Here is an 18,655-nt window from a genome sequence, read left to right on the forward strand (position 1 = left end):
CTTAATGGATTTAGGGATTATTTTTAGGATGGTGAAAATGTTTAAAAGTGGATGGTGGTCATGGCTTCAAACTGTGTAAATGTACCCCAAATCATTGAATTTCACATTTGAAGTGGTTCACTGTATATAATTTATATCTAAATAAAGCAGTTTAAAAAGAAATAGTTAACAAACAAAAACAAAAAAAAAAGATCAGTAATATTGGCTCCCTGAATATGATGTTTTCAAAACAATAGATAACCTAGGATTGATACATTTACAGTTATGAACGTTATTAATTAATAATCATGACTGTAAACTGTTTTGCAAATTACATGGGGCTTTCACATGTTATATTTTATTGGAGTCATCTGCCAGCACTCTGGGAGAAGGTGTTTAGCCTTTATTATGCAAAAGGAGGGGCTTTCCTGGTGGCTCAGAGGATAAAGCATCTGCCTGCAATGCAGAAGACCTGGGTTCAATCCCTGGGTTGGGAAGATTCCCTGGAGAAGGAAATGGCAACCCACTCCAGTATTCTTGCCTGGAGAATCCCATGGACAGAGGAGCCTAGCAAGCTACAGTCCGTGGGGTTGCAAAGAGTCAGACACGACTGAGCGACTTCACTTTCTTTCTTTCTATGCAAAAGGAGAAGAGTTAGATGATTTCTCCAGTGCCATATAGCAAGTGACAAACTCTGACTTTCTGACTCCAAGTTCACTGCCATTCCTACTCTATCAACCCTACTGTCTGTGGTAGCAACCCAATTGTAATTATTAATGCATTGTATTACTCCCTGTAGATAAATATGGAAACTTAAATATTAGAAGATGGGATCAAAAAGGTGAAAATCACAGCTCAATCTGTGCTATGTTCTTAGTGAGCATTTATTGGTAGGAAGGCTGAGGAAGTCTAATAAATTTGCAGCTTGTGACCTGGAATGGCGCAGAAATCTGTATCAAACTGATCACACATTGACCCAGCAACACCACTCTTCTTCCAGCCCTCTTTCATGTGGGTGTCTAGTAAAGGCAAAATGTAGTAAGCAACAGAAATTGTGTGGATTTATACCCAATAACATGTTTGCAGAAAGAAAGTGAAGTCGCTCAGTCATGTCCTACTCTTTGAGACCCCATGGACGGTAGCCTGCCAGGCTCCTCCACCCATGGGATTTTCTGGGCAAGAGTACTGGAGTGGATTGCCATTTCCTTCTTGACGGGATCTTCCCGACCCAGGGATTGAACCCGGGTCTCCTGCACTGCAGGCAGACTCTTTACCGTCTGAGCCACCAGGGAAGCCTCCATGTTTGCAGAACAGCCATGTTTTTATAGTTTTACTGGTTTCACTCTTGGCATTGTAGGCTCCTTCCACTTAGATCTAAATAGCTCTTTTCCTGGACATCTTCTTATACCATCCTGGTCCATGAAGCTTATTCTCTTTGTTACATAGGTAATACCTTGCAGGTGCTCTATAGGGTCTAGAAGCCACATTGTCTCCTTCTAAGCTGCAAACTAAAATCTTGCCTAAGTTTCTCACTCGTTTCTAGCACCTTCCTCTGAATCTTATTTCAAACAATCTGTGACCCTCATAACAAACAGGTTAAGAGTACAGGGTCTAGAGCTGGACATTTTGGATTTGAATTCTAGCTCCATTAGCTGTGTGATCTTGGTGAAATTACTTAACCTTTCAGTGCTTCTGTTTTTTAATCTGTAAATGAGGAAAGCATATCTTATGAAATTTTTGAGGATTAAGTGCAATCATGGATGTAAATTGCTTAAAATAGTGCCTGGATCATCTTTTTAGTCCTTTTAGTTCTGATGATAATAATAATGATAATGAGGAGAAGGAGGAGAAGAATGACTATTTAAGCAAGCTGACAACTTGAACTTATACTAGGGGCTTGCCTCTGGTACTTGTTTTTTTGTTTTTTTTTTTTTTTTTTTAATTTCATGTGCTAACCATAACAGCCCTGAGAGGCTCATAGGATTAATGATATTAGGTATTTTCCACACTTTACAGAAGAGAAATGTTGGCACACTACTTTGTCATAAAGCTGGGTCTGGAACATACATTTTAGGATTCTCTCATAGGGCTCTTTCTATTATAATATAGCTTGCTGCCTTTGAAATGGTTAGCATTTGCCCAAAGGAGCAAAATACTTGGTGCAAACCTCAGCAATTATTATTAACCCCTGTATCCACCTCTACAATTAAGTCACTAAAGCGTCTACATGTTTGTAGCATATGTTATGTTAATTGGAGTAGCTCCTTTTCCACATAATACTTAACATAATTGAAAATGAAGTTCAAGTAGTGAGCAGTGAAAATGTTTTTGTTCCCAGTTGTTTTACATGAAACTTGATAGAGTTACTGATAAAGTACAAATTTCAATGAACTAATGGATAGCAATAGAAAGCTATGATTAATATTTGCTATTGGCAAACGATGAAAGAAATTGATATCTCTGGTTGTTTAATATCATATTTAAAGCCTATTACTTTTCAAGATACTGTATTAAATGTGATGCTACATTTTGGATAAGTGTGTTAATGCTAAAATTACTATGAAATTTACAGAACCCCAGTGGATTTCATTGTAAGAAAAATGAATTGAATATGATTGTTTACTAGGGGAAATAAGCAGCTCTTGTTCTTCTCCAAAGAGTAAAAAGACTTTTATACATTGTTACGTTCAATTTTTTTGAAGATTGTCCCCGTATTAAGTGTTTAGCTGATTTACATAATCTACCACAAAGGATATTGAGAAGTTATAAGAGAAAGACAATTTGAAATTACTTTAGGTAGTTGCTGGAGTTCAGAAAAGATGGTGTGCTGGAGATAGACGTCAGTACAACTCAGAGATTTATTATTATTTTCAAATTACCAAGGTATAGAAGTATGCTAAGTGCAGTTCAGTCGCTCAGTCATGTCCAACTCTGTGCGACCCCATGAACCACAGCACGCCAGGCCTCCCTGTCCATCACCAACTCCTGGAGTCCACCCAAACCCATGTCCATTGAGTCGGTGATGCCATCCAACCATCTCATCCTCTGTCGTCCCCTTCTCCTCCTGCCCTCAATCTTTCCCAGCATCAGGGTCTTTTCAAATGAGTCAGCTCTTCGCATCAGGTGGTCAAAGTACTGGAGTTTCAGCTTCAACATCAGTCCTTCCAATGAATACCCAGGACTAATCTCCTTTAGGATGGACTGGTTGGATCTCCTTGCAGTCCAAGGGACTCTCAAGAGTCTTCTCCAACACCACAGTTCAAAAGCATCAATTTTTTGGCACTCAGCTTTCTTCACAGTCCAACTCTCACGTCCATACATGACCACTGGAAAAACCATAGCCTTGACTAGATGGACCTTTGTTGACAAAGTAATGTCTCCGCTTTTTAATATGCTATCTAGGTTGGTCATAACTTTCTTTCCAAGGAGTAAGCATCTTTTAATTTCATGGCTGCAGTCACGATCTGCAGTGATTTTTGGAGCCCAGAAAAATAAAGTCAGCCACTGTTTCCCCACCTATTTGCCATGAAGTGATGGGACTGGGTGCCATGATCTTCGTTTTCTGAATGTTGAGCTTTAAGCCAACTTTTTCACTGTCTTCTTTCACTTTCAAGAGGCTCTTTAATTCTTCTTCACTTTCTGCCATAAGGGTGGTGTCATGTGCATATCTGAGGTTATTGATATTTCTCCCAGCAATCTTGATTCCCGCTTGTGCTTCTTCCAGCCCAGCGTTTCTCATGATGTATTATGCATGTAAGTTAAATAAGCAGGGTGACAATATACAGCCTTGACGTACTCCTTTTCCTATTTGGAACCTGTCTGTTGTTCCATGTCCAGTTCTAACTGTTGCTTCCTGACCTGCATACAGGTTTCTCAAGAGGCAAGTCAGGTGGTCTGATATTCCCATCTCTTTCAGAATTTTCCACAGTTTATTGTGATCCACACAGTCAAAGGCTTTGGCATAGTCAATAAAGCAGAAATAGATGTTTTTCTGGAACTCCTTCTTTTTCGATGATCTAGTGGATGTTGGCAATTTGATCTCTGGTTCCTCTGCCTTTTCTAAAAGTAGTTTAGAAGTAGTAATACACAATTAAAAAAAAAATCCTGCTCATTAAATGTGAAATATGAACCAGAGATTCTGGGCCCTCATTTGGGCATTAAGTAAGTTGTTGCCATTTATCTAATGGGATATTATGAAACACTCAATAAATCTTTAAAATTATGATATATATTGTTCCAGTTCCCAAGAACTTTGACCGTATGTCTGTGTGTGTGAGTTTTAGAGTCCAAATTTCCTCAGTAGCAATGGAGAATATAAAATGAGAGTAAGTGCCCAAAATAATTGGTCTACAATTCTTGATTTTTTCTTTTAAAATCATTTTCCAGGTTAGAGTGTTTTTGTGGAGCCTGGAAGCACCACCACCTTTTCCATTCTCTCTCCCTGCTTGCCTCATGTGATCTAGCATCCGTATCCATAAAAATGTTTAGAGTTTTTATCCAAAAATAATGAGAACAAATAGATACAAGAAGCTGGGAAGGGGGGTGGGAAACAGAGCCTAAACAGGAAGAGATGTGAGATTAATTAATCATCACTATTTAGTTGTGGAATTAAATGACTTTCATTTTTCTCTTTCAAAATGGCCTAAAGCGCCTGCCGGGGCGCTGTGAGGAAATCCACTGCAGCTGTTCTCACAACTGAGTCAAATCAGTTGTTTTGGAGGAATATTTTTCCAGAAGGGACCTTTCATGCTCCCATTTTTTGGATTTTGAAAGCACTAATAAAACAGGTTAAACAAGCTCATGTAAACCAGTACAAGTAGACAGAATTTCATTTCAACTCTTGAGTGCTATGTCTGATATAACGGAATATCTATGTATCACAAAAGCAGTCTACTTCTACAGGTATCATTTCCTGGATAAGAAGACCCATATGCAGTACGTAAAATTCTCAGCCTGTCTCCTGAAAAATGATGATTTACTTCTCTTTGTATTTACTAGAATGTTATGACAGTATCCATGAAACCCCATAATACTTGGCCAGTTCGGTTACAAAAGCCATATGATATCATCATACACACATTGATAGGTATTTTAAAAAAAATAATGTACTTCCATCAAACTAGAATTTATTTGGTATGTAAGTAAATGAAGTCAATCAAACAGTTGGAGTGTAATTAGATACTAACAATTTTTTTCAGAAAGACTCTTACTTTTATCAAGTTGGTCATTTTTCTAAAACATCTAAAGCAACTGATTTCTGTCCAGCCACTGACCTGCTTTCTTCTTAGTACAATGTTCCTTCATCTAAAAAGGGGAAAAATAAAAAGGGCAAACAGCAAACTATGAAAGATAGTTTCAGCAAATATTATAAAGGCTTAATTTATTTGCTTTATTGTACCAATATAGTTTAATTTTTAAAAAACTCAGTAAGGTTCCCAGTCTATAAAGACACAAAAACCATAAATAGTTCACAAGAGAGAAAACAGAACTAGAAAACACATGCAGAGAAAATGTCCAGCCTCACTAATAATCAAGGAAATGCAAATTAAAGGAAGAAGATCCTTTCATTTACTTATTTCAAATAAACATTAAAAAGAAATACTCAAAGTTGGTCAGGGTACAGCTGAAGAAGAGTGTTCCCACACATGGCTGACAGCAGTGTAAATCATTACAGTCCTCCAAAGCCACAAAAATGTTCAAACCTTTTGGCTCATTAATTCAACTTCTTGGAATCTACCCTAAGGAAATAATAAAAAACATTGAAGATGTTCGTATTATTTTTATATGCCTCCAATTATAATACTTATAAATAGAAAGGGAAGAATGTAAATACCCAATAATAGGGGAATGGGTGTGTAAATTATGATACATCCATTACTATACTGCCATTAAAAATGATCGTTACACAATTCTACAGAAACACACGAAAAACATCTACAGAGACATAAAGAACATGAAAAAATATATTTGTACATTAGGACTGTAAGGAAATGGGCCAGAGTGACAGCAGTAACTCTTACTTGGCTGGTAAGATTATAGGGGAGCTTTCTCCCTCAAGCAATTGTGCTACTTTTAAAGCTATTCTCACCCACCATGACAGTTCAGTACTTAAGTGTTTGCTTAGGAGAAACAAAGATGAGAAAAGAATCAGCCAAGAGTTCACATTCACTTCCTAAGTCCAATGTTTTCTGAATCAGTCAATCTCCATTAAAATAAAAGGTCATTATTAAAGACAAATTATTATAATAATTTCAAAGAGTACTATCCCCCTTTGCTAGGTGTTCTCCAGGTACTTGGTACTCCCATTTCCTCTTGTCTGGTGTGCTAAGAAGGCCTATTTTCCTTGGGTAATGTGCTTTGTTTTTTTCTTTAGGGTGGAGTGAGCCTTTTTAGTGAAAGCCCAAACTTGTGAACAGTTCCTATGAGTAGGACAGATCTGTTTTCCAATATGAGAGGGCAGCCATATGCTAAAGAACAAAATATGGAAAGAAAATAACAGCGTAGATAAAAAGGAAGGGAGGTTATGTTCAACACATACATGTATACACAGACTCATGGATTCAAAAGCAATAGTTTACTTACAGTACTCTATAGTAGACTGGAATGAGTGTGAAGGGTTGGGGAAAGGGATAGGAAAGGAAGAAAAGGGAGCTGAGGGGAGGGGAGTGCAAAGTTGGCTTTGAATATACCGACCATTTTTTGGGTCAGTCGATGTAAATTTCCCTTCAATTTCATATATAGTCATGGGATTTTAGAGTTGGAGGAGCTCTTTGAGATAATCTAATCTCCTATGACCTTGAGATAAACTAGAGGCTCCGAGAGGGGAAGGTTGTGTACCTTAGGCCACTCTTCCCGGTATTCTTCTGAAAGATAAAGTGGAACAGTGATGTCTTTGGAGACAGATTGTATGAATTGAAATCTCAGCTGTACTGCTACTTACTAGCTGTGTGACCTTGGGCAAGTCACCTAACTGCTCTGTTCCTTGGTTTTCTTTATAGAATGGCTATAAAAATAGTACCTACCTCATAGAGTGCTGTAAGAATGAAAAGATTTAATATGTGAAAGCATTTAGGACAGTGACTGGTAGGCGTGATACCTGCTGTGAGGTAGTCACTGCTGTGGCTGCTGCTGCTTCGTTGAGGTTTGATAATCCTACCATTGCAAGGCCAGTAATTTCCCTACATCAAGTTGTCTCTCCCTAGCCTTATGGTGACTAAAGAAATACACAAGAACCTCCTTGGGTCTCCTCTGAAGTCACCTTGAAGTTTATCTTGTTAGCAAGTAGAAAGTGGAAAACACAAGGGTAAACCGCAGGTGGTGACATTTGAATTTATACTCTGCGATCTATCAGGATGAATCTTCTGCAGTAGCAAAGATAATTGACTTCTTTTTTTTTAGTCTGTTACATAGGAGCATGTGTTTTACCTACACAGTTGCTTTTTTTTAAAGTTTATTATTCATCAAAATAATTGAGAAATTAAAAAATATTTTGGTGTGAATTGCATTATATGTACATTTGGTTTTTCTATGAGTTGACAATATCATCATCATGTCTAAATGACATTGGCTTGTCAGTGGCCCTCCAGGATGCCATGTTGAGCACTGAATGAAAAAGTCAATTAAGCAAATATGAGCATTTTCTTTACCATGGCATATTTAGAACAGCATCTTTTCAGACGTATTGTGTTTTCAAACATTGTTACATTTAAAACATTAATATTTTTCTTAATGTTTAATCACTTTTTATTTTCAAAAGGTAAACTAGTTGTGAGTAATGTCAAGCTCTGTCTCTCAAGACCTGGGTAAATCTCTATTATATACTTTCACAGCTCTAGGCACACAGTTATATATGCCTCCATATCATGTGTCTAAAGAGAACTGGAATGTATTTTCTGCCATCTGGGTCCACTGATGTAAATTTTAAGAAGAAAATGTGGTTGAGGGTTAGGGAGCAGGGAAGGATTATTTTCTCTTTTTTTCTTTCTTTCTTTCTTTCTTTCTTTTTTTTTTTTTTTTTTTTTACCAATTTGTCCTGTAAGATTGTTTCCAGGCTATACTCGATGATTATAGCTGTGAATAGCTGTGATGAGAACATTAAGAATGGTTTAAAATGGATATAGGCATCTCTCACTCTCTCTCCTCATCTCATTTTCGTGTTGCAAATACATATACTGAGGGGAAGAAGAATGTCTAAATTTCTATACGTAAAACTAGAGATTTTAACATGATAAATCATAGTGACCAAAATACAGTGTTAGGCATTAGAAGTTAAATGGTTTTCATTTTTAAATTTAAATTGACAGGTTTGAGTGACGTAAGTTTATAACCAACTGAAACTTAACAGGGAGCATTATTTTGACCATATCTCTGCTATGTTAATCCCAGGCAAGTGAACCAAAGACTTCACTGAAAGAGCAAGTAAGAGTTGGGAAGTGTGTTTAGAAAGTAGAACAATACCTATTTATCTCCATATTATGACATTTTATTAAACATTTAATTATTTTTATTTTATTTTATTTTTTTAAACTTTACATAATTGTATTAGTTCTGCCAAATATCAAAATGAATCCGCCACAGGTATAAATGTGTTCCCCATCCTGAACCCTCCTCCCTCCTCCCTCCCCATACCAGCAACTCCTACAGCTCAACTCCAGAAAAATAAACGACCCAATCAAAAAATGGGCCAAAGAACTAAATAGACATTTCTCCAAAGAAGACATACAGATGGCTAATAAACATTTAATTATTTTTTTAATTATAAGATTCTTGTTTGTTATTTTTCCATTATCAATGACCTTATGTGGAAAATAGCTCTCCACCCCTGCTCAGTAAACTTTCAGTCTTTAATAAACAAAGAACTGTATGTGTTGGTTAAAGTGAAGTGAAATAAATGTTATTAATGTCTCCTTTTCTGGGTGAAAGTCCAATCTTCAGCTGCAATGATGCATCTCAGAAGTCTGTTATTGTTACATATCTCATGGTGCACTGCTGCTGCTGCTAAGTCGCTTCAGTCGTGTCCGACTCTGTGCGACCCCGTAGACGGCAGCCCACCAGGCTCCCCCGTCCCTGGGATTCTCCAGGCAAGAACACTGGTAGCTAAATCAAGGGGCTTCTCTGGTGGCTCAGACAGTAAGGAATCTGCCTGTAAAGCAGAAGACCCAGGATTTGATCAGGAAGATCCCCTGGAGAAGGCAATGGCAACCCACTTCAGTATTCTTGCCTAGAAAATTCCATGGGCAGAGGAACCTGGCAGACTACAGTCCGTGGAGCAGCCAAGAGTCAGACATGACTGAGCAACTAACATTTTCACTTTCACTTTCAAGGCCTAAAATCCAGACAACTGCCTACCTTCTGAAGAACATGCTATGGGAACTTGAAAAGAAAGAGATTAAAATTTCCCTTAGATGCTCATTGGAATTTCATTGGTTGTAATGATGGTGGTGGTGGTGAACAAATTAGCAGTCCTTTCCCGATACCTTCATCTTTAACACTTAGATAGAACTTTGTTTTGTTTTTTGTGAGTTATTCCATTCTACTTTGTAGTAGAGTTGTTTGTTATCACTTATATTACAACTGTGAGTTCCTTGGGTGCAGAGACTATGGTCTATTCATTTCTACATTTTCTCTAGACCCTTCTATAAGTCTTAAGTAAGTAAGTAAGTGAAGTCGCTCAGTCGTGTCCGACTCTTCGCGATCCCATGGACTATAGCCTACCAGGCTTCTCCGTCCATGGGATTCTCCAGGCAAGGATACTGGAGTGGGTTACCATTTCCTTCTCCAGGGGATCTTCCCCACCCAGGGATTGAACCCGGGTCTCCCGCATTGGAGGCAGACACTTTAACCTCTGAGCCACCAGGGAAGATGTAAGTCTTGACATTGGTTTATTCAATTCATTTAGCAGATATTGATCAAACGTGTACTATATGCAAGGCACTGTGCTCATTTTAGGAATATAGAAATGAATAGAACAAAAACAAATATCCACTTTCATGGAGGTTGCATTTTCGATGGGAGAGACATGTGGCAGACAATATAGAAATAAAATATACAGTATACCATTTAGTGACAAGTTCTATGAAGGACAGGAAGGAGGATGAGAAATGACATTTTTTAGTGGTTTACAATGAGAGGTTGCAAAGGCCCTGAGGTGGAATTGTGCCTGGTATTTTCGGAAACAGCAAGGAGGCTAATATTGGGTTGGCCAAAAACTTCATTTGGGTTTTTCCATAACACCTTATGAAAACCCAGACAAGCTTTTTGGCCAACCCAATACATCTGGAATGGGTGACATAGGAAGAAATATCAAAGGATGAGTTTGGAGAGGTTAGGGTGGGTAGAGGTAGACATTGTAGGAGTTCACCTAGGTCATTGTAAGAATTTCAGCTTTTATTTTAAAGGACATGACTGAGCAACTGAACTGAAGGTGCCAATAATGCTTTTGAGCCAAAAAGAGATGATATGGCTTAGATTTAAAAGCTTCATTCTGGCTGGAGTGTGAGGAATGTGCTATAAGGGAGCAATGGTGTAAACCAGGGGATCAATTAGGAGGCTTTGGCAATAATTCTGGTGTGGTATTGGGGAAGTAGAGGATGCCTTTGGATTCTGGATATATTTCAAAGGTAGTACCAACAGGTGGAACTGATGGATTGTATGTGGGACGTGAAAGGTGGGAATCAAGCATGAATTCAGAGTCTGTGGCTTGCGCAAACAGAATAATGAAGTGGCCTTTTACCAAGAAAGAGAAGACTATGAAAGAAAGTGTGGGGAAGGGGTGGGAATCAGGAGCTCAGTTTTGAACTCAATACATTTGAGATACCTTTTAGATATCTAAGTAGATACCTTGAGAAAGCTGTTGGATACTCAAGTCTGTGGCACAGGGGAGGGACCTAGGCTGGAGCTGTGAATTGAGGATTTTAGATTCAGTATGTAAGAAGGCATGAACTTAGATTGTTGCTGAATCACCAGTATATATTCATTTATCTGCTTTCTCTCCAAGGATGCTCAGCTCTGATATCAATTCAAGCAAACAAGGGGCCTCCATAGACCACTTACGGAATTTGTAGGTTCAGGAGTTAAATAGTTTTTACTATGTATGTGCCTAGAGTAGTGCTAAGTGGTATGGGGTATATAAAGATGCATAAGACTCAGAGTCTGCCTTCAAGGACCTTAATATGTGGTTAAGGCCTCAACTAGTGCAACTGTTCATGCTACGAAACATTGTGTACCTTTGAATGCTCATCAGTCAATCTATCAGCTTTACAGAGTGATTTCAATGTTCTTTTTGTTATGCATGTGATAGAAATTCCCAAAAGTGAGATACTGTACGTGACAAAGGAGCCACCATCCAGATGTCAGTAGATTTCTTTGAAAATGCATATGGTGAAGAGCTGAAGAAAAATCAGGGAGTCATTTTCACTGCAAAATAAAATCATGGCCTTGTTTGGTTTCAAGCTAAGTTTCTTTAACATTGTATGAAAGAGCCAAGTTGCAAAGTTGCAACAGTGCAGGAAAATGATGATAAAATAATATATAGAATGAAGATAAGCACATGTTTACAGGACTTAAAACTTTTCAGAAGGCTTTGACATCTCAGATGGTGTTTGAGCTGCTCAAACCGCTCTGTGCTCAGTAAGGGGGATAATGCCTCTACTGGTCTTAAGAGCCTTATGACTCCTAGCTCAGCGTTCTGTGGGGAAGGGGATTTCTTTCAATGATTTATCATGAAGTTTTAAATTTCTATTTCTAAACCCGATTTAGATCCTGCTGTTTCTACACCACTATACTCACTATAAGTGCTGTTTATATCCTCTTGGTACTATGAAGAACAAAAATTTACCACCACCTAACTCATTAAAAATGCTCTGCAAGCCCGAGGCACAGAAGCCACAATATGAACACAAAGAACTCAGTCCCCCTTAAGGACACTTTATTTCATGAGCCTCTCTAACTCAGATTCATTCTCTTCCTCGGAGCCCCTTTCTTAAATGCAATATTAAACCAGAGGCAAGAACGTGTTTTTTTGTGAATGTAGTTCTCTTACCAGTTTTCATTTCAAATGTAGGATGTGCTGGGTTAATATTTGTACTTCTGGCCACTTGAAAATCTTATATATATATTTTTAATCTGACCACAGACTTTAACATTAAAAACATGCACACACCGTAGAACAACACAGTCCTTTATTTGCATTCCGTTACAAATATTTTTGAAGGCTGTCTCTTTTTAACCCTAAGTGTTTTCTGATACTGCTACCTCCAGCTTAATCCTAAATGCTGGATGAAGTGTGCATGGAACACTGTGTTGTTATGGCCCCAGGCTAGTTTCGTGTCCTGCAGCTTGTCTTTGGCTCCCCTCCTTTGACAGTATTATCAGGACCAATTGTGAATCTGCCAGATGCATTTTCTTGCAAAAGGACAAATCTAAGCAAGCTTGTGTTTTTCCATCCCTCTTTCAGGACTGCTTACACTGAAGGAGTTCCTCTTCCTTTTTTCATGAAACTGAGCTTGCTTCGTCAGAGATGGAGCAAACAGACTGCAAACCCTACCAGCCTCTGTCAAAAGTCAAGCATGAAATGGACCTAGCTTATACCAGTTCTTCCGATGAGAGTGAAGATGGAAGAAAACCAAGACAGTCATACAACTCCAGAGAAACTCTGCATGAATATAACCAAGAGCTGAGGATGAATTACAATAGCCAGAGTAGGACGAGGAAAGAAGTCGAGAAATCTACCCAAGGTATGTTTTTATTGGATTTTTATAGCTAATATGATTTCTCACTGGGGAATGGGTTGTGTGCATAAACTTATGTTTTGGAAACAAATTTGCTGATGTTAATTGGTTAACAATTCGTACTTCTTACATATGCTTAGTGAATCTGTTTCATATGCCAATCCTAACTGTGGTTGTAGGTTACATGTGCTTTTTACGGATTATGCATGAGTTTGCATGCAACAATCCTCTTATCAGAGCATTCAAAATTTGCTTAATCCTACAAATAGCCATTTACAGATTGAAAGATAAATAATTTATAGTAAGAGGAAAAGTAAACAGCTAAGTGCTTTTCAAGCCATTGCCTATATGGGACGAAAGTCTCAAATAAATCTTCAGCATCAAAAAGAGCTGTAAAAAGTTAGTGGAGACTACCAAGCAAAGGTCCAGAAAGTTTGTCGACAGAATGCTGAAACCTTGTGCAGCATAGTCCAAAGGGAAGCCATGTGTGGGGCATATCCTTTGGACAACCTTAGTTTCTCAATTGTAGATTGACAAGATAGTTTCTAATAAGTAGACAACAGGTAGATAGAAATATGATTTCCTTATTTCTTTTCAGATGATAGAGAAGTGGTATTAGACCCCATTTTCACTTCATAGGAAAAAAAAAGAGATACTGATGTTGGCACTGATTACTTTAAAAAAAAAAACAACAATAAGTCTGTGTGGAGATTTTTTTTTTAATGATTTGATTATCTAGATCAATGGTTCTCAAAGCATGGACCCTGGTCCACCAGCAGCAGAATCACCTACTGACTTATTAGAAAGGCAAATTCTCAGGGATCACCACAGATCATGTAAAATTCTTACAAATGAAAATTGCTTTATTGAAATCTTACATTAGAAAAATTTTAAATTGAGCCAAAATTTGAGATATTCATACCAACATTTAGATATACACTAAATATTTAGATTAACTATGTTACTAATGTTTTCAGTTCAGTTCAGTCGCTCAGTCATGTTTGACTCTTTGCGACCCCATGGACTGCAGCACGCCAGGCCTCCCTGTCCATCACCAACTCCCGGAGTTTACTCAAACTCATGTCCGTTGAGTCGGTGACGCCATTCAACCATCTCATCCTCTGTCATCCCCTTCTTCTCCTGCCTTTAATCTTTCCCAGCATCAGAGTCTTTTCAAACGGGTCAGCTCTTCACATCAGGTGACCAAAGTATTGGAGTTTCAGCTTCAACATCAGTCCTTCCAATGAATACTCAGGACTGATTTCCTTTAGGATGGACTGGTTGGATCTCCTTGCAGTCCAAGTGACACTCTATGGACAGAGTTTTGTGACATTGTACAGGAGACAGGGAGCAAGACCATCCCCAAGAAAAAGAAATGCAAAAAAGCACTAATGTTTTAGCTCTTAACATACTTGGTAAAAGTTTTATATCTGTCTTTTCAAGAACTTCATTTTAGTCTTCCCTATTTAGTCTGCTGAAGACTGCAACTTTGTTATGAGTAATTTTTTTCTTCTGCGTGACTGGAAATTGGGAAATATTTTCATATGGGAATTTTTTTGGCTCTATTTTGCTTTAAGCAATGTGTAATTACCATCAATGTTTCTCTATAAGATTGTCTTTACAGAATATGAACTTATAATTGTGAGTTGTAGCTTATAGAATCAGTGTATAGAGTGTTTGACCTAATAATGTTATAAATTTAAATAAGAATGCGTTTCTGGTGACAGTTTGTTCTAAAAATATAAGTGATTTTATATTGAGTCAGTATAAAGACCTAGCCAGATTTTGTCTGCATGCATTGTGCTCAAAATAAATTTTGAGATGAGAGAAAGTTTGTCTTCTAAAATGTCATCCTAATTTCTCTTTAATAGCCTATTATTATTCAGTAAGCTTTTATTGAGCACTTGCTATGTGTCAGGCTTCAAGTCAGATGGTTGGGATGTAGATGACCATGATAGTTTCTGGTTGTAGGAAACTCATAATGTTGTGGAGAAAATAGACATCTGACAAATCATTACACTTAAATGTAGCAGGTACATTTACAGATAAATTGCTATGGAAGTACATGGGTGAATCAGGGTCCATAGAAAAGTGATATTTGATCAATTTTTTCACATTTGAATAAGAGTTTACCAGGAAAAGGATGAGGGCTTCCCAGGTGGTACGATGGTAAGAATTAGCCTGCTAATACCGGAGATGCAGGTTTGATCCTTGGATGGGGAAGATCCCCTGGAGGAAGAAATGGCAACCTACTCCAGTATTCTTGCCTGGGAAATCCAATGGACAGAGGAACCTGGTGAGTTCTAATCCATAGGGTCACAAAGAGTTGGACATGACTGAGTGACTGTACACACACACACACACACACACACACACACACACACTCAGGAAAAGGACATTCCAAGAGGGCAGATTCTTTTCCAGTAGATCTTCCCCACCCAGGAATCGAATCCATGTCTCCTGCATTGCAGGCAGATTCTTTACCAACTGAGCTATCAGGGAAGCCCAGAGGGTAGGTTAGCAGGTGCAAAAGCATAAAACTGTGAAAAGACTTATCATGATGAAAATTTCAACATGAAAATTGGTGCAATGGCATCAGATCACAAAAAGTCTTCCATGCCCAAGTTAGGAGTTCCATTTTTTCCTTTACACAGTTTTTAAAAAAAGCTTTTAAGTAATAGAGAATTTCATGATGACTTATAATTTTTAGGATGAGAAGTGAAGAGTATTGTAGATGTGTAAGCAGCAGTGTATAAGATTGATTGCAATTGGGGGAAATTGGATGCAGGGAGACCATCTATGAAGCCACTGAATTATCCCAGGCTAAGGATGGTGATGAATGTCTAAACTCTGGCTGTATCAGTAGAGGTGAAGAAACATATTCAAGAGGTATTAGTGTGGTAGAATTGATAAGCCTTAGTAATTGATTACTTGTCGAGTTTGAAAGAGATAACAGAGTCAAAGATTATTCTGAATTTCAAGTCAGAAAACTGGGAGGATGGTGATCCATTTACCAAGAGAAGAAAAATAGGAGGAGTGGGTTTGAAAGGGAATGAGTTTCTTTCTGAACATGTTAGGTTGAAGTTGCTTGGGTGACATCCAGGTGGATTTTCCTGCCAAGCAGTTGTTAATGTATGTCTAGACTTCAGGAAAGATCTGGACTGTTGAAATAAATAGACTTGAGTTCACTGATGTCTTATATAGTAGGAGATGCCTGGAGATGGATGAGATTACCCAGGGAGAATGTGTAGAGTGAGACCTGAAAAAAATTAAGGACCAAAACCCGAATCTATCATCCATGAACTGAAATAAACATGTTTTCGACCTATTTTAATTAGCACCATCATTTGCTATATTGACTTATGTCAAGTATAAAGATCCAGGAAGTGAGAGTTTAGAAAGTTAGTCTTCTTGTCATTGACTTCATGATCTTTAGAGACACCCAGGAGGGAACATATGTGTCTCTTTAGAGGATAAATGAATTAACCTACATCAGGCAAAATTGTGGGCCCCTGGTTGTCTTTTTTTTGTGAAGTCTGGAATCCTCTGTGTTATTTTGGCCCATGTATACCTTTATGTATAAGAAAATGTTCTTGATTTTCACAAATATATGGTAGCATCTTGCATCAAACTAGCTAGAGGTGACCTGACTCATTATTTTTAAGGAATAAAATTCTTAGAAAATCATTGAGTTTTAAGATAGGAAAGAAGAAAGTTAACATAAGTTTGACTGGGCTCCTGCTATAGTATCAGACACTGTGCTAGATGCCTTCTAAGCTCACTAACTGTGCAGCCTTAAGCAAGTTACCTCAGCTCTCTGAGCCTATAAAGTTGACTGCAGAGTTGACTTCATTGTCATCAATACCATAATCGCAATAGAAAAAATAAAAGTAGCAATAATAATAAAAGAAAACTTGAGTAGTACCTGCTGTGTTCCAGGGCTCTACTGGATACTTAAATTTACTCCTCATGAATGCCTTATGAGATGAGATGTTATCTCCAGTTTACCAATGAGGTAACTGAGGCTCGGAGAGAAATAACTTGCTGGTTTTTACAGCCAAGAAGTAGTAAGAGTTGGCCTTGGAAATCAAGTCTATGACTCCAAAGTTTCCATTGTTCACTGTGCTACACTGCCTCCCATATGTACATCATGAGGTTGTTGTGAGGATCAGTTGTGATCATAAATGTGAAAGTGTTTAGACACTCAGTAATTGTTAGTTTCCTTTCATTTGCTTTCCTAAAATCCTTTTCAGCTTCTTTTGTGTTCAGTGACCAAGGTTTTGCAAGGAGGTTTAAAAAGCCTTTGTGTTCTGATTTTCTTTAGTAAGGGGCAAATGATATGCTATATCATATTCAATATTTATAATGAAATATTTCTGAGTCTTGTTTTTTTTCACTTTTTAGGGAACTTACTGTGTCATTCAATTCAGGACTTGCTTGGGGAAATATTAATAAGAGTAAATACTTGATCCTATTTTAAATCTTCATATTCTTATCTTTATTTGCCAAAAACCCATCCCCACCCCCACTGTGTACACAGAGCACTGGATTTTAAAACCAGTTTTCTTATTTTCCAAAAGCTTTCTAATTAAGAGATGGACCCTAATCTAATATTACACACAATTCTTTGCTAATAGGATGAATGAGCCTTAGGCAAGCTTATTTTATATGATTTTTGGCAGGTCTAATAGCTGGGGTACATTTCCTGGAGGCACACAGGCTAGCAGTTGTTCCCAAGCAGCCTCACTTCCAAGTGAGGCATCAATTAACTAAGAAATGATTATAAAATGAATGAAAATGTGTGGATATATAAATCAAAGATAATAATTTTAGTTATGAGAATTGCCCTATGATTTTTATAATAAGTAAGATTGGTTTTGAATATAGCTGCTTTACTGAAAAGTAATTATGAATGAAAGTCACCCATGCATAACAAATGGTATGAAGAAGAGCTGTTAAAAATCCCACGGGATCATAGATTCTTGAGAACTGCATCTGACACAAACATTTCATTTCTTCCTTCTTAACCTCTCTTTTGTGGCTTCTCTTTCTCCTAATACGGTTTTTGTTTGTTTTTCTGCTTTCTGTATTGCAACCTAAACCTAAATCTCACATTATCGCCATCTGGTGGAAAGAAAGTAAAATTGCCAATCTGAATTTACCAAAATTACATGGAAGCAAAGCTAATCTGTCATCCTTCCATCCACCTATCCTCCCATCTATCCATCCATCCATCCCTCCAACCATCCATCCATCCCTCCCTCCACCATCCCTCCCTCCATCCATTTTTTCATTTACTCATTTATGCATTAAACATTCATTTAGTGTCCAGTGTTCCAGGTACTTTGCTAGGTGAATGAAGTTCGTCTTGAAATAAATGGGCACAGATGATTATTATTTTCCTCCTAATTGCCCCTGACTAATAAGCTACTTCAGCCCACAGCAGAAGCTGCTCAAACAGTATTGCCACTTGTGGGTTCAAGGCGTAGACAGAAGCCCAGATTTGAAAAGCACATCTTGACTCTAATTTCAAGCACTTATCAGTAGTATAAACTATTGTTGGCTTATATCTAAACAGTTTGGATAACAGTTCCCACAAAAATCTTGAAAGAATTCAGTCTCCAAATCTGTATTTATATGGGATGGCATATACAGATGGCAGGTGTAATATAATGTAGCAAGGCCTGTAAAATGAAATTTCAACCACATTTGATTACCTGTGATGAATTTCCTGCTGTAAGCATGTTATGCTTCTAGTTGTCACAAGTTTCTAGCATAAAAATCTATAGTGACTACCGAAAATTTTAAACTATAAGAGAAAACTAAGTTATTTAGCAACAACTTCACCTGGTTCATGTCTTTCAGCTAGTATCATTTGTTTATGAAAAGTTAATCAGTAGATGGTTATTTATGTAGTATCTAAAACTGCTATGGAATATCCATGGCAT

The 18,655-nt window shown here is 37.7% G+C and overlaps 1 protein-coding gene across 1 annotated transcript in view; it reads left to right on the plus strand.

Annotated features, from left to right (window-relative positions):
• The window catches only part of LOC106701423 (teneurin-1-like), a 349,065-nt gene that overhangs the window by 256,355 nt on the left and 74,055 nt on the right, over positions 1-18,655 (plus strand). The window contains exon 4 of the mRNA XM_070366166.1: positions 12,434-12,713. Coding sequence (XP_070222267.1) covers positions 12,497-12,713 — 217 coding nt within the window. The 5' untranslated portion in view covers positions 12,434-12,496. The remainder of the gene's footprint in view (positions 1-12,433; positions 12,714-18,655) is intronic.

Source organism: Bos mutus, chromosome X (genome assembly GCF_027580195.1).
Source record: "Bos mutus isolate GX-2022 chromosome X, NWIPB_WYAK_1.1, whole genome shotgun sequence".
Lineage (NCBI taxonomy): Eukaryota > Metazoa > Chordata > Mammalia > Artiodactyla > Bovidae > Bos > Bos mutus.